Source organism: Candidozyma auris, chromosome 1 (assembly GCF_003013715.1).
Source record: "Candidozyma auris chromosome 1, complete sequence".
NCBI classification, from domain to species: domain Eukaryota; kingdom Fungi; phylum Ascomycota; class Pichiomycetes; order Serinales; family Metschnikowiaceae; genus Candidozyma; species Candidozyma auris.
The window spans coordinates 1,711,951-1,725,108 of NC_072812.1; the positions used below are offsets into that span (position 1 = coordinate 1,711,951).

General features: G+C 45.6%; 4 protein-coding genes and 2 non-coding genes across 6 annotated transcripts; 3 read left to right on the forward strand and 3 right to left on the reverse strand. All coding sequences in view use genetic code 12, as the record gives it.

The window, feature by feature from the left end:
* Window positions 1–29: 29 nt before the first annotated feature.
* CJI96_0000790 (tRNA splicing endonuclease subunit SEN34) lies at window positions 30–731 on the reverse strand (the record flags this gene model as incomplete). Its single annotated transcript, XM_029035038.1, has 1 exon — window positions 30–731. The coding sequence occupies one exon, from the start codon at window positions 729–731 to the stop codon at window positions 30–32; it is 702 nt and encodes a 233-aa protein (XP_028890280.1).
* Window positions 732–1,674: 943 nt separating this feature from the next.
* Window positions 1,675–3,210, reverse strand: CJI96_0000791 (uncharacterized protein; the record flags this gene model as incomplete). The annotated part of the gene is made up of 1 exon (XM_029035039.2): window positions 1,675–3,210. One exon carries the CDS (start codon window positions 3,208–3,210, stop codon window positions 1,675–1,677), a length of 1,536 nt encoding a protein of 511 aa, XP_028890281.2.
* A 5,145-nt stretch (window positions 3,211–8,355) lies between these two features.
* RPS8A (40S ribosomal protein eS8) lies at window positions 8,356–9,456 on the forward strand (the record flags this gene model as incomplete). Its single annotated transcript, XM_054702030.1, has 3 exons — window positions 8,356–8,360; window positions 8,655–8,664; window positions 8,857–9,456. 3 exons carry the CDS (start codon window positions 8,356–8,358, stop codon window positions 9,454–9,456), a joined length of 615 nt encoding a protein of 204 aa, XP_054558005.1.
* A 497-nt stretch (window positions 9,457–9,953) lies between these two features.
* Window positions 9,954–11,318, reverse strand: CJI96_0000793 (bleomycin hydrolase; the record flags this gene model as incomplete). Its single annotated transcript, XM_029035041.2, has 1 exon — window positions 9,954–11,318. The coding sequence occupies one exon, from the start codon at window positions 11,316–11,318 to the stop codon at window positions 9,954–9,956; it is 1,365 nt and encodes a 454-aa protein (XP_028890283.2).
* A 1,614-nt stretch (window positions 11,319–12,932) lies between these two features.
* CJI96_0000794 lies at window positions 12,933–13,006 on the forward strand. The gene has a single exon. It is a non-coding gene; the product is annotated as a tRNA-Ile (tRNA).
* A 9-nt stretch (window positions 13,007–13,015) lies between these two features.
* Window positions 13,016–13,088, forward strand: CJI96_0000795. Its single transcript has one exon. It is a non-coding gene; the product is annotated as a tRNA-Ala (tRNA).
* Window positions 13,089–13,158: the final 70 nt, after the last annotated feature.

Here is a 13,158-nt window from a genome sequence, read left to right on the forward strand (position 1 = left end):
CACTATGTCGTCAAATACATTTCTTCGGGCTATCCGAAACCTGCCCATTCTATGGAGTATGCATCAATGGAGTCATCTCTCGTAGGTTCCTCCGATACAAGCACCCAAGCTTTCTTGACAGCAGTAGCCAAACGCCCGCCTGTGACAAGATCAATGAGGTTCACTTCCTCATCTGGCTTCACACACTTTACTATTAAATGTGAATGGAAGCGCAAGGGATCTCCCGGGTAACTCACAAAGGTGCCTCCAAATCGTAGACCAGGCATTAGATAATGTCCCATACTTCGGAGCTTGGAGAACGCATTATACTTCTTTGCAAAGTTTTCATGCAAGATTGGCTGACGCATGAGGTATTCATCTCTTGAAACTTCAAAGGAATTCATGTCTAAATCGAGTTTATTAGGCAGTGTGTTTGGGGTAATCACGTAATGCGAATTTGAAGGTCCAGCTAGACGGACCTTGTTGCCCTCATTGATTTGCTGAGGGGTAGATCCCTCCATAAGCATTTTATGATACGCCTTGCTATCTATTAGTTTTGCATGGCCGTTATCAATAAGCCAAAGAACCTCATATATGCTGAGTTGCAAAGGTACACCCAAAAACACATTCTGCTGAGGAGCTTTGGGAAGTGTGCCCAGAAGAACCCCAACAATGCCTACTTCCCTTAGCTTTTTGATGTCATCTATCTCAAAAATAAGTACTCTATTGCCGATCAAGGGAAGAAAGATCATGTCATCGAGGATTCTTTTCTCAGATAATGCACTGAGACGTTAGACCCCATAGACAGGACAGGCTCAAAAAGCTGATCAACCGATTCACAGGCCTTAAAAGTCAAGTGAGCGTCCAGGTCAGAAATTTATTAATAGAAACGACTCATTCTAGCTTGTGATAGACTCAGGTTATATGGACTCAAGTTTTTCTTTCTCAATCTAGTACGCTCGCAGTGGAAGTCTGTGCAATTCCACGTAGTGTCACAAACCACACATGCGTATCGTGGTTTAGTGCCAATGCTTGCTCCACATGAGCGTTTTTTCCGGCGTCGTAACGGGCAAATTATGTGACGGCCGTATCCAATCATCGAGACCGATTCTCATCAAAAAGCTTCAAGTGGTGACTCAGCGACGATTCATTGTGTAACGGCTTACCACAGTTTCACCCGATGAAGTAATATCTAGATCCAAAATAGATAAGAACGGGCTAGACGAGTCCAAAACACTGCAGTCGTCGGCACACGGCTATTACCAGCTACTTGACCCACGGATAAGTACGGCAACTCTAGCCTGGCGCGTTGGCGCAAGGTGTATGATGGGCATCTTTGTGTAATGTCATCAAGCTAAGCGACGTTGACGTGAGGTGGAAATTGCGCTTCTTGGTATGGAAATCTATTTTAAAACATTCCACATTTGGATGGTGGCATTGCGGTTAGGAACGCGTAATGTCCCAATTACAAGCGCCAATGAGTAACCTAGCTGCTTCCACTCGTCCATTCCAGAAAGTACAATGCGTTTGTGTTATCACAGCCAGTTGAAGCATGTATGAAGTCTTCACTCGAATGATATTCTTGTGCCAACTTGCTCAAGGAGGCAGCGCTACAGCTTTACAAAATCGCGAGCCTGACTTTAGGCAAGCCAATAATAAGTAACGACGAAGTCAATATGACATTATACTACAGACTCACTCAATGAGATTCAGCACCTTGATCCGGTCAGTTTCGGCAGCGTCCTGGTCTTTATCCTCAGGGATCGGGGTGCTATTAATGCTGCGAACTAAATTTTTGTAAGACGGAATACCCGATGGCATCCCCGAGCCTCCAGCTGTGCTATTTGAGGAGGAGGATACGCCAGTACCAGTCGCAACTGCTCCATTTGGACCGTTGTAGGTACTCTGTCCTTTGCCCTGCTCCAGTAGTCCCAGGAAACTGCTCACAGAAAGGCGGTTTGGATTCGAGGCTACTGGCGCTATTGATGGAGAATGAAGCAGAATCAGCAGCTGATTACGCTTGACCCACATTTCCCCATGCCCATGGCCAGCCATGGGATTAGGGAACAAGTCTGGCGCTATCGATGAGCGTCTCAGAGGATGGGAGCTTGACGTTGCCAGAGGCAATGCAAAAGAATGTTTATAGTCATGGCACAACGAATTTTGACGAGAAACGTGTGACACTGGCAGACTGTAGAAGGAACTTTCACCATGACTGCTGTTTCCACCTCCCTGAGGTGGCAGATTGTATGAGCTATTGTTGGGAGGGTGCAAATTGGAATGTTGATGGTACAGAGCAGGCAGAGTAGGCGGAGGCAACGTTGTATTCAAGGAATGACGACGATCCTCTTCAACGTTACGTTTGTTAAAATTAGACAACAACGGAGGGAGTGTTGGATGATCAATACTAGCCAGGCGGATCGGGTTCTTTCCGGCAGAAAGATGTGTAAAATGGCCTGGAGTAGAATAAACTCCATTAAGGTTAGTATGATTGCGTTTTTCCAGCTCGCTAAAAATGGAAGTGTTGAACGAAATTTGGGAGAGCTGTGGCACCTTTGGGTACTGAGAGGTACCATATCCTTCTGGAGGAGGCGGTATGGAACTGAAGGAGTTCTGGCGAGACCTTTGAGGTGACACAGACTGGGCAAGTTGTGGACGTAAGTGAGGGAACTGAGTCATAGAAGGATGGGAAAACAGGCCAGAATTCGACACCGGTGCCGAGACTGGCGCAGAATTGGGGGCGGTGCCCCCAGATGAATTGTAGCCCGAGTTGACATTCAGAGTACTGGAAAGAGTACTAGATGAAGCTTGCGTTTGCTGGTCGGAATTCTGGGCAGCGACGTGGCTAACTCTCCGCCTACGATTGGCACCACCATTCCACCAGTTCTTGATGGCATTATCGCTTCTTCCAGTCAAATGCCTGGCAATCTCAGCCCACTTCTTGCCGTGTTTAGCCACGAGCTGCTCTATAAGAGCACCTTCTTCTGCAGTAATTGGGTTTCTATTGAGCGAAGGCTTCAAGTTCTGATGATAACGCTCACGACACTGTTTTGGCAGTCGAGTGCCTAGCAGAGCCAGAATGCGGACCCAGTTGGTAGGCCCTTGAATGGCAATGATGGACATGAGTCGACGATCTTCTTCAGGCAGCCAGGGCCCACGACGAGCATTTGGCGGCGCTACTGGCGGTTTGTTATAAGAATCCTTATCAAAGTCGGGAGAAGTGCCTTTCATGTTCAGAACCATTAGTGATTTCATGAGCTTCGTAGTTTTGTTAAAATTATGGGTTCACACAAACCTTTGAGGTCAAGATGTTTAGTCAGTGGTAACACGAGGAGTATTCGACTCAACGGTAGACAGGTCCTTAACTCAATAGAGAAGGAAAGTTGGCAGACCAGCGTTGGCAAACGGGAAACCGTCTTTTCGACGTCACGAAACGGGAAGTATTACCGAGGGTCGAGGACGGAAGATGAAAAGGATCAGAAGCAAAATATTCTGATGACTCTAAAAGGGCAGCGTTGCTTTGGATGAAGTTGTAGGGAAAGTCGAAGGAAGGATTTCACCTTTGTAAAATATATGACAAGGGAAGGTGGTAAATTTGACTTGGACCTGTTCACGGGCTTTAAACTGTGCACCACCGAGAGCAGAAAAAAGGTCTGCAATTAAACAATATATATGCGAATAATTCCAATGCACTAAAGGAGAAAGTCATGCAGGCGGGCAAAAGAAAGGTAAGAGAGAAGCACCAGCCATAACGATCCACGATTGGTGCCAAATGAAGAGGCTGTTATATGGATTTAGCACGTACTGTACTATGTAGGCTCTTATTACCCCAGGGTGATGTGTGGATACCGAGCCACAAGAGGCCAAAAAGTTCAACCTGCAAAAAACATTGGCCTCAATCGGATTTAAAGGGCCGTCTCGCTTTGAAAGAGAACAAGAACTAGAGTATCGATCGCTGCACCCTTGGTTTTTAATTTTTTTATTTATTTATTTATTTATTTATTTTTTTTTAACTTTTTTTCTTAGTACTCAATTTTTTTTTTTGGTTGTACATGCCCTTTGCTAACATGCCATTGGGACAATACAAGGCCCAACTTCAAGATTTTTTCCCATGAGTGACGGCGAGAGGCTCGGCTTATGAGATACCGAAGGGAAGGCACAAACCATACGAGGCGCTTTGTGTTCGGATGCTATTGGAGCGGTCGCATTTGGGGGTGATTTCCTCGAATTTGGCCAGAGATTCCTGTCAGCAGTGTTTCGATGTAAAAAAATCAGTGCCCGGCTAATGTTGCTGAGGCAGGCCCCGGCCGCATGAGCACACGCCAGGGCGGCTAAAAACGAACTAAACGGAGAGAAAATAAAACCACCAAACGATACATGGCCAAAATATAACGTTCGACGTGCGGGTTGAAACGGGCGCCAAAAGTGGGCCAAAATGAAGACTTGGTGTTCAAACGCCGATAGATGTCACTATTCAGTGATCTGCGGCACAATATGCCTCTGCGTCGGTGACTTGGTCAACGACCTTCCACACGCAACATTCAGGGAAGGGAAGATCTGTGGGACATATCTAGCATGACAAGGTCCCACGAAAGCGCAAAACATGGAGCGAATAACGGAGGTAACAGATAATGACGAGAGAGAGGAGCCCGAAAAAAAAAAATGCAATTGTATGAAATAAAGGTCAGATCAATCGATCGCATACCACACCTTGCTTCACAAAGGCTGCCGGCACTGAGGATTGTGATTGGGGCCCAGCGGCATGAGAGTACAGAAAGTGGCATGGGCAGCACCAAAGAAACACCGAAAAAAACGGTACCAGAATCCGAGGCCATGCAGCCCGGCTGCCACGCAGGCTAGGTGATGAGAACAGACAAAAATTCTTATAGGGCAAGGCACACAGGCAAGGCGGTACGACGCACTGAGGCCAGTGGGTTTTATTTTTTTTTGTCGTGGGTCGGTGGAAGCAGCCACTTTTGGCGCACTACAGGGCCCCCGGAATCGCACAAAACCGTCGGCTGGGGCGCCCTGAAACTATTCCAGGACATAAGGCAGCGGCAATCTACGAGAACAAGGGAGGCCAATGCAAGTAGACAAGAAAACACAGGGTGGAGAAACAACAGGGACCCCTGCTGCGCTGAACAAGAAATCTGTGGAGCGAATGATCGGCACCAAAAAAACCGGTTTGCGGCACTTGTGGTTGGTTCCGGTTGTGACCCAGTGGGCGGCCCTCTTCACCAGGTGGAGGGGTCAGAGGGTGGTTACATCAGGCGTCGTTTTGGTGTCACCTTAGGTTGGGCGGTGCGCACAAACGGCTCCTCGGGCGAGAGCGTTTCCAACCTTCCGCCGACTTTTTCGCTGGGCTCGAAAACCCTCCAAGGATCTCTCGCCTCTCGCCGAACAAAGCACACCTTGGCTGTAAACAATTCCCCCCTCTCCCATAGTCGCTTAGACAATAGAGAGCACCCAGCAATTGGAAAAATGAATGGAACCCGGGAGAGGTGCTGTTTGACACAAACAGCCGATTAGTAGCCGACCGGTTCGCGAACACACCACCCTATTGTGGATGGCAGAGCGCCAAAGCGCCATGTGTCGAGGCAGACTGACAATTCCGAGTCGAAGCTGGCTCCAAGGCCATGCCAGAGAAAGCTGAAACCTACTCCACTACTACTCCACTTACACGCACAGGGCAATTGTTTCAAGAGGCAATGGCGGCGGTTGTGCTATTTTTTTTCGGGTCACCAGCCTCGCGAGATGCACTGTCTATCTCGCGCCAGATACTGCGACCACCCCGAATAGAACGCCTTTGGCTCGGGCAAACATGAGAAAAAGCCTCTCAAGGTGGGCCCCCTCTACTCACGTCATGATGTACCTCTTAATTTTTGGAAGCGTTTTCTCTGCCAAAAATCATCCGGCAGCACGATTGCTCTTGTCAGACAATAGCATGACCGGCGCTGGGAAAACCGCACAAGAGGGGAACCAACGCCCCCTTCATGTAGAGAGTCTTCTTACAAGGATGAGTTTCGCAGCCAGGACTCCCGATGGAGGAGGTAGCCTTGATTTCTTTTGTTTTGTGAAATTGACATTTCTTGTGCTTGGCCGGCACCAACGTTACCTCCGACCGGCTCGAGGCGCCGATCCCTCCTCGACTTTGACTAGGTGGGACCCCCACTTCTGCTCGGCCCACTCCAAACCGTTTAGATCCTTCCCACAGTGAGCACTGGTTAATCCCCAGAGCGCAAGGCCCTGCACCGCGCCTAACAGAGCGGCCGCTTCACAGTAAAGATTTGAGGAGAGCTACTGCCACGGAGAAAAAAATTGAGATAGCAGAAAAAGCCTTCAATTAGCTTACGGAGAGAAGCGATGACCAAGCACCGGATTTGTTCTTGCAGCGGCGTTGATTGCAATGGGATCTCACCCTTACATGGCCTTCGTGGTGCAGAACAAAGATAACTCTACATCTATTCCAGGGGTCCTCCTACAGCAGCACCGGTTCAACTTACTACAATTACAAAAAAGGGTCCCTAGGCTTCCCTGGCGCCCAATCCACATCGTGCAAAGAGTCACAAAATCTAATCTGCCGTGCTGCGGTGTTGCTGCAGAAGTCCTGGAGCCATGAATGGTTTCATTACGCTTCCGATTCACCGGGGCATAAACATTACGCTTATGGGTAAAAATCACCCTGTATCTGTTGCTCTTTTATTATCTGTCGTTAAATAATATTCTTCCCAAAGGCCACGTATCCTGCCTCATTGCTCATTTCATCCTGACACATGCTGTTTATTCTGTTTGGGGAGTACGACATCCTGCGGTGTGAGCTGGGCCAAGCTAAAGATCTATAGCCACATGAGCCATACTCCAGAACCGGGAAATTGAGCATGATGAGAGCCTGTGAGTGCATAGTCGAGATTTTTCCCTAAAAAATCACCTTTCCCAAGTTTTGCTATGTACATTGTCCGCCGAAACCGTGGCCGGACGTATCCCAAGACGAATCGTTACAAATGCAAACATCTTTTTAATGTTTCGTCCAACATTGTTCACGTAATCGTTTCGCTTTCATGATTATTCAAAATCCACCAAGTCCTCCTCTTCGAAGATGACCCGTACCATTAACGAACAGCTGGGACAAACTGCTATGTCTTCGCCATCCTTGAGATCGTCTAACAGAATGGCGAACTTGTCGCCACAAGGGCAGGGGTACTGAAAAAGGCCTGTATTGGGATCGTACACGAAGTCCTCTATCTCTATTTCATCGTACACTGTAACTGTCTCCATGAGATTCTGTGGGTGACTCCAAGACCCTTCGATGAGCACTGATGAGCTTTTCTCGAAATCCGCTCGGGAATATGCAGGAATCCCATTTGCAGCCATTTTGAGGGTCACCATCACATGGGTGCCTTAGCTACCCCACCAAAACGTTTTAAATGCTTGTTGGTTTCTAGAAGTAAGGGCGACATTGGTGACCATTGTTTTTATGAAAGAGATCGGCAAGTCGGTTTTAAGCCTCTGCGGCCTATAGAAAAGTTGTTCCTGCGGTAGGCGAGCAGATATACTGTGCTCAAGTGTGGAAATTCTGATAGAATAATCAATTTCAGTTTAATAAATCTTTTAGCATTTATTTCTCACGTGGAACTAGTGGATTTACTGAGTGATCACATATTAGGGGCTGGTGCTAGCCTCATTGTGACGCAAGAAGCTCATATGGGAAATAATGCTTCATTACCGGACATACTAAAAAACAAGGAATCGATTGTTGGACTCACCAGACGCAACCTTGACTGAATTGCATGATGATGCATTAATTGTGAAATGTACGGTATTGCTCATCGCTCGCTATTTGCTCTTTCCCCTCAATGCACACAATTAGCCACAAACTCTAGGTTTCAAACCACCCAACTTTGCCACCGTAGCTCTAGATTGACATGGGTTCTTGCTTGTAGTCCTCGTAATTCTGATAAGGAAGATATCAGCTCAACTTAGTTTCCAGAAAAACGGGCCTCATTGATAATCCTTTCTCGCTAAAACAACACGAGCTGCTCAATGGCTCATTTTACTTCAAGATGTTCTAACCTACAAGATATCACAACCACTGCGTTTATGACAAAGGGTAAATAAAACGGGCTAAGGCGCCTCATATCTTGTTATCCCCTGGGAGCGCCTATGCAAACTATTCATCACCAGTCTTACAATCGCTGTGATGAAAATCAGTATCAGCAGCTGATTCACATTCGTTTCCTACATGAAGAACAGCTATATGTGATCACAACAGCACTTATAGTCAAGCTCATTTCCAAGGGCATCTAACATAGCAATAAGCTATGAAGTGTCGGGCAAATTTACAGTGACTTCAGCTCAAAAGGGCTTTGTCCTTCTTTTATGTGGTACGTTGTAGTGAGTTACAGTTGGCTGGTACTGCTTGAGGGTTGCAGCCCTAACTTGTAGTTCCTTCACGTGAGCAAGCTCTACACTGCAAGTAGGGATGAGCGCGCATAAGGATAGAGCGGTAGACTCCATAGTTAAAAGGGCGCACCGCTGCCGGAGATGAAGCACCTGACTTTGATCCCGTGATACACCTTTACCTCCACTCACTATGGTGCTGGACTGCACCACTGGCTCCCAGCGAAAATTTTTTTTATAGGTGCAACTTGAATATCTTCTTTCTTCCTACTAGACAGTAACCAAGAAGTATGTAATTTACGAAAATTCAGTTGTCAATGAACCAGAAAAAGTCCACGAAATATTGTTCTTAATAGGATTAGATCCCAAATTCAACTGAACATCAATTTTTCCAATACGTTATCCAGGCTTATATCAAATCCACATAAACGTCTTTTCGGTTCTGATCATACAAACTCAACAGGATACTAACAAATTTAGTTCACCATGGGTATTTCTAGAGACTCTCGTCACAAGCGTGCTGCTACTGGTGCCAAAAGAGCTCAGTTCAGAAAGAAGAGAAAGTTTGAGTTAGGTAGACAGCCAGCCAACACCAAGATTGGTGCTAAGAGAATCCACACCGTCAGAACCAGAGGTGGTAACCAGAAGTTCAGAGCTTTGAGAATTGAGACCGGTAACTTCTCGTGGGCCTCTGAGGGTGTTGCCAGAAAGACCAGAATCACCTCTGTCGTCTACCACCCATCCAACAACGAGTTGGTCAGAACCAACACCTTGACCAAGTCTGCTATCGTCCAGATTGATGCTACCCCATTCAGACAGTGGTACGAAACCCACTACGGTAAGACCTTGGGTAAGAAACAAGCTGAGGAGGAAGTTAAGAGATCCCACAAGGTCGAGAGAAAATTGGCTTCCAGAGCTGCTTCTGCCAAGATTGAGGCCGCTGTCGACCACCAGTTCACCGCTGGTAAGTTGTACGCTTGCATCTCCTCGAGACCAGGCCAGTCTGGTAGATGTGATGGTTACATCTTGGAGGGTGAGGAGTTGGCCTTCTACTTGAGAAGATTGACCGCCAAGAAATAAACTTGCACCTTTCTTCCATAGTATTCTCAAATAATATATCTCGTGTACACTAGTGTAATCGTAGACAAGAAAGCCAAAGCGAAGAGGAGAAAGAATACGTCTAACAAGGAAGCGCCAGTCCTAAAAACTTCCCAGTAACACTCAACTAGACTAGTGATGGAGCACAAGATCTACATAAAGAAGAGTTTAAAGCAAGATACGCATAGCAAAACTGAAAGTACTAAAAGGTTAGTTTGAATGAACATGAATTCTGACATCAGTTTATTAGGCAATATTGGGTTATCTGCATCAGGGCCGAAACCCTATTCAGATCAGGTCTGTGTAAATTTTTTTCATCCTTGTGTCACTCGATATAACATACGATTAGTAAATTAGTTGAAGAGAAGAGAAGATGCTGGTCTTGAAAATGCTACACTTTTTTTTTTCATGAGATGAATTTATGCACAAGTGCGGGTAACTGCAATCGCACATATATTTTTCCAGCCTGAGACCTAACTTCATGGCATAGACGCAAGAGCACCCATTGGGTCCCAAGGTGGCAAAACCACAGGATTGGCTTGCTCTGAAATGATCTTTCGGTGGCTGTCCAGCAATTCAGATTTGTCGACCACAATCTGGTAGACATACTCCTTGAAATACTTATGGTCCATACAGTAGTAGCCATCCTGTCCCGAGTCCTTGCCCCAAGAGTTCTCAACCTTCCATCTGACAGGGTTGCCTTGCTCATCCAAGTGCACAGCTGTCAATACCATGGCGTGAGTCATGAGTGACTGCTTATACTCAATTCTGCTGGCCTTGTCTTGAGACGCATGGAAATCAATGAGCTTGTAGTTGTAAAGCTCTTCGTCCATAATACCTCTCTTCTTGTCCATGTAGATTGGAGTGTGGGTGCCAAAAAATATAGCTTGGTTGTTCTTGATGCGTTCGATGGCATACTTGGCCAATTGATCGATGTCAATATTCAAGTACGAGACCTCCTTACCACCCACAACATTACCTAACTTGTCAATCTTAATGACAGTGTCGTAAGGATTCCTAGGGTCGTTCAAAAGAGACACGTAGTTCTTCAAGTCTATACCCATGTCCTTGTAGAACAGTAACGGGGTGAAGGTCAACTTCTTCACGTTGTCGTCCTTGTCTTTGTAATCCCACGTCAACTCTGTGTCAGGAAGAGGAGGCTGGCCCAAAAACATAACCATGAGTCTGTAGACTTCCCTTTGCTGATCTTCCTTAAGTTTGGAGATCTTTTCAGGATTCTCCTTCTTGGCAACGCGCAATGCCTGAGCAAACTCTCTCAATTTCGTCTTGAGCAAGAAATTCAAGGTTCTTGAGGCAGTAGCTGAGTAAGCGTCAGGGTACAACTCGTGAGGGATCATACCATACTTCTCTGCCACATTGATGAACATGTCGAACTGGCCGCCGTCACATGTGGGGTCATCCAACAAGTGCTGAATGAGACGAGAGTTGATGTCCAGGTCCTCGGTGGAGTCAATGGACTCGAGGAACTTCTCCAAGAAGAAGTTACATTTCTCGAGTTTATCGTAGAAGAACCAGTACAGTTGGGAGAACTGGAACTCCTTGACATTGTGCTTCTCCATGAATGGAAGTCTCAAGACATTGCCACTGGCGAAGAGCCAGCAGCGACCACTTGATTTTTGATTTGTCACAGGGGCACCTTGTACCTTCACGCTAGTATTGAACACCTTGTTCGAGTTGCGAATGAACACCTCCCTGTTGATAAGTGCCTCTTCGGCGTTGTATGTTCTCAACACCGAGGCACCCAATTGGGTGTTTAAATCCTTGTTCAAGGCATCGTTCCAGGAAGCCAATGTGGATACATCGAATTTAGTGAAGTCAGACATTTTGTATAATCCTTTAAAAATTTCTGGAAGTCAGTGTGTCCTTTTATGTTTGTGCTTCGGGTGCCGCGAGGGTGGAAGGCTCCGGTTAGTGTGCGTGCGGCTGCACACCACCTGCCAGTTCCGTCAGACCCACCACTGAAACGTTGACAACAGCACGAGACTAGTAGGAGGAATCGACGAACATGGGGCCAAAGGAAGAACCTATCCTTACGCTATATATTTTAATTCACTGCAAAATAAAAAGAAAAATATATTCTTTTTTGGTAAAAAGAACGAATTTTTCACGGATCAGTTTGCGTCTTTTTAACATCAACCCTTGAGGTTTTGCAGGCAATTGCGAACAATTGATGGACAACGCTTGAATCGTACAAAAAGTTCATAGGAATTTAGCAAATAAGATTTGACTTCAGTAATGCTGAAAGCCGATGAACAAACTCAATTATATCGTTGAAGTTAATCACACTTTCGGTAGGCGTATTGAGGGGACCTTGTCTTTTGCCGCCATAAAATGCTGTAGGACCTACTACTTTGTGAATTCTCTTCGACACATAAAATTATTAAAACAAAGCTATTACACCAGAGAGACCAACTTTCTGCAAGCTCCAAGCAATTGTAGCACTCCCACCACAAGATTGTGTGAGTCTTCGTTACCAATCATTAATAGATCTCATTGAAACCAAGTTTCCATTCTAGATTAGTGAAAAAAAATTGAAGGAAGCAACAAAACATAGACCCCCTGGCACTCTATTGGGGACTTTATTTAGTTGAAATATTCACAATACCTCATGGTCTCATCCCCCTTACTTGGTCAATGGCTCCACAATCTTCGTTCTGAAGTATCCATGCCTTCAATGAAATTCAACGCATTTTTGTCAAACTTCAAGGTCCTCTTTTATAACCCCTTCATCGATGTTTCTGATAAAATAAGGAGAAATTCAAAGATTGGATGACAAGTAAATTATAGAAAAGGTTCAACAACCAGCACAGCTTGAAATTCGTCTTTCATTTCAAGACAACATATTCCGCTTAAAGTGAATATAACTATATCGCTATAGAAAACAAACCTTCAATCAGCTTCACTTGTTTGAGACACATACCATACAAAAGTGTGAGAGTCTCTAATTACTACAAGCCAAATGGACTGAAATGGCTGATCGCCATTTTAAGTTGGCGCTTCAAAAGAAAACCATTTTTCTCCACACTTGGAGGTTGAAGATAGGTGAACACTACAATTACATATCACTTTATTTTTCTCTTGTTTTCGACGAATACGTTGAGGGTGGCTTAAGTCAAGATGTCTGTCGCCGACTCTGTTGCTGATAGCGAAGGGCTTTCTCTTTTTTTCTCCGTGAAGTCAATGTATTAAACGGATTAAACGGAAATTAGTGATTCAATGTTGCCGTTTCCTTTCAAAATTTTGAAACTTTTTCACTTCCCGAAATAAAACCCCCATATATCGGTAAAATGTGAGCGGCTGAGACCAAGAAAACTCATATGAGTTAAAAAAGAGTGTGGCTACATGTCAGAAGAGTTTCAAAGATGAATTCTGTAAAATAAAGTTTCAAGCACATTTGCGTTACTTATATTTTTGGCATCTCTTTTTATGTACAGATTGGTCCCTTGGCCCAGTTGGTTAAGGCGTGGTGCTAATAACGCCAAGATCAGCAGTTCGATCCTGCTAGGGACCATTCCAACATGGGCGTGTGGCGTAGTTGGTAGCGCGTTCGCTTAGCATGCGAAAGGTCTCCGGTTCGAATCCGGACTCGTCCAGAATTTTTTGGCACTTCACACTGAACGGATAGACTATCATGTGAGCTCAAAGTGTACCTGAGATGCACAC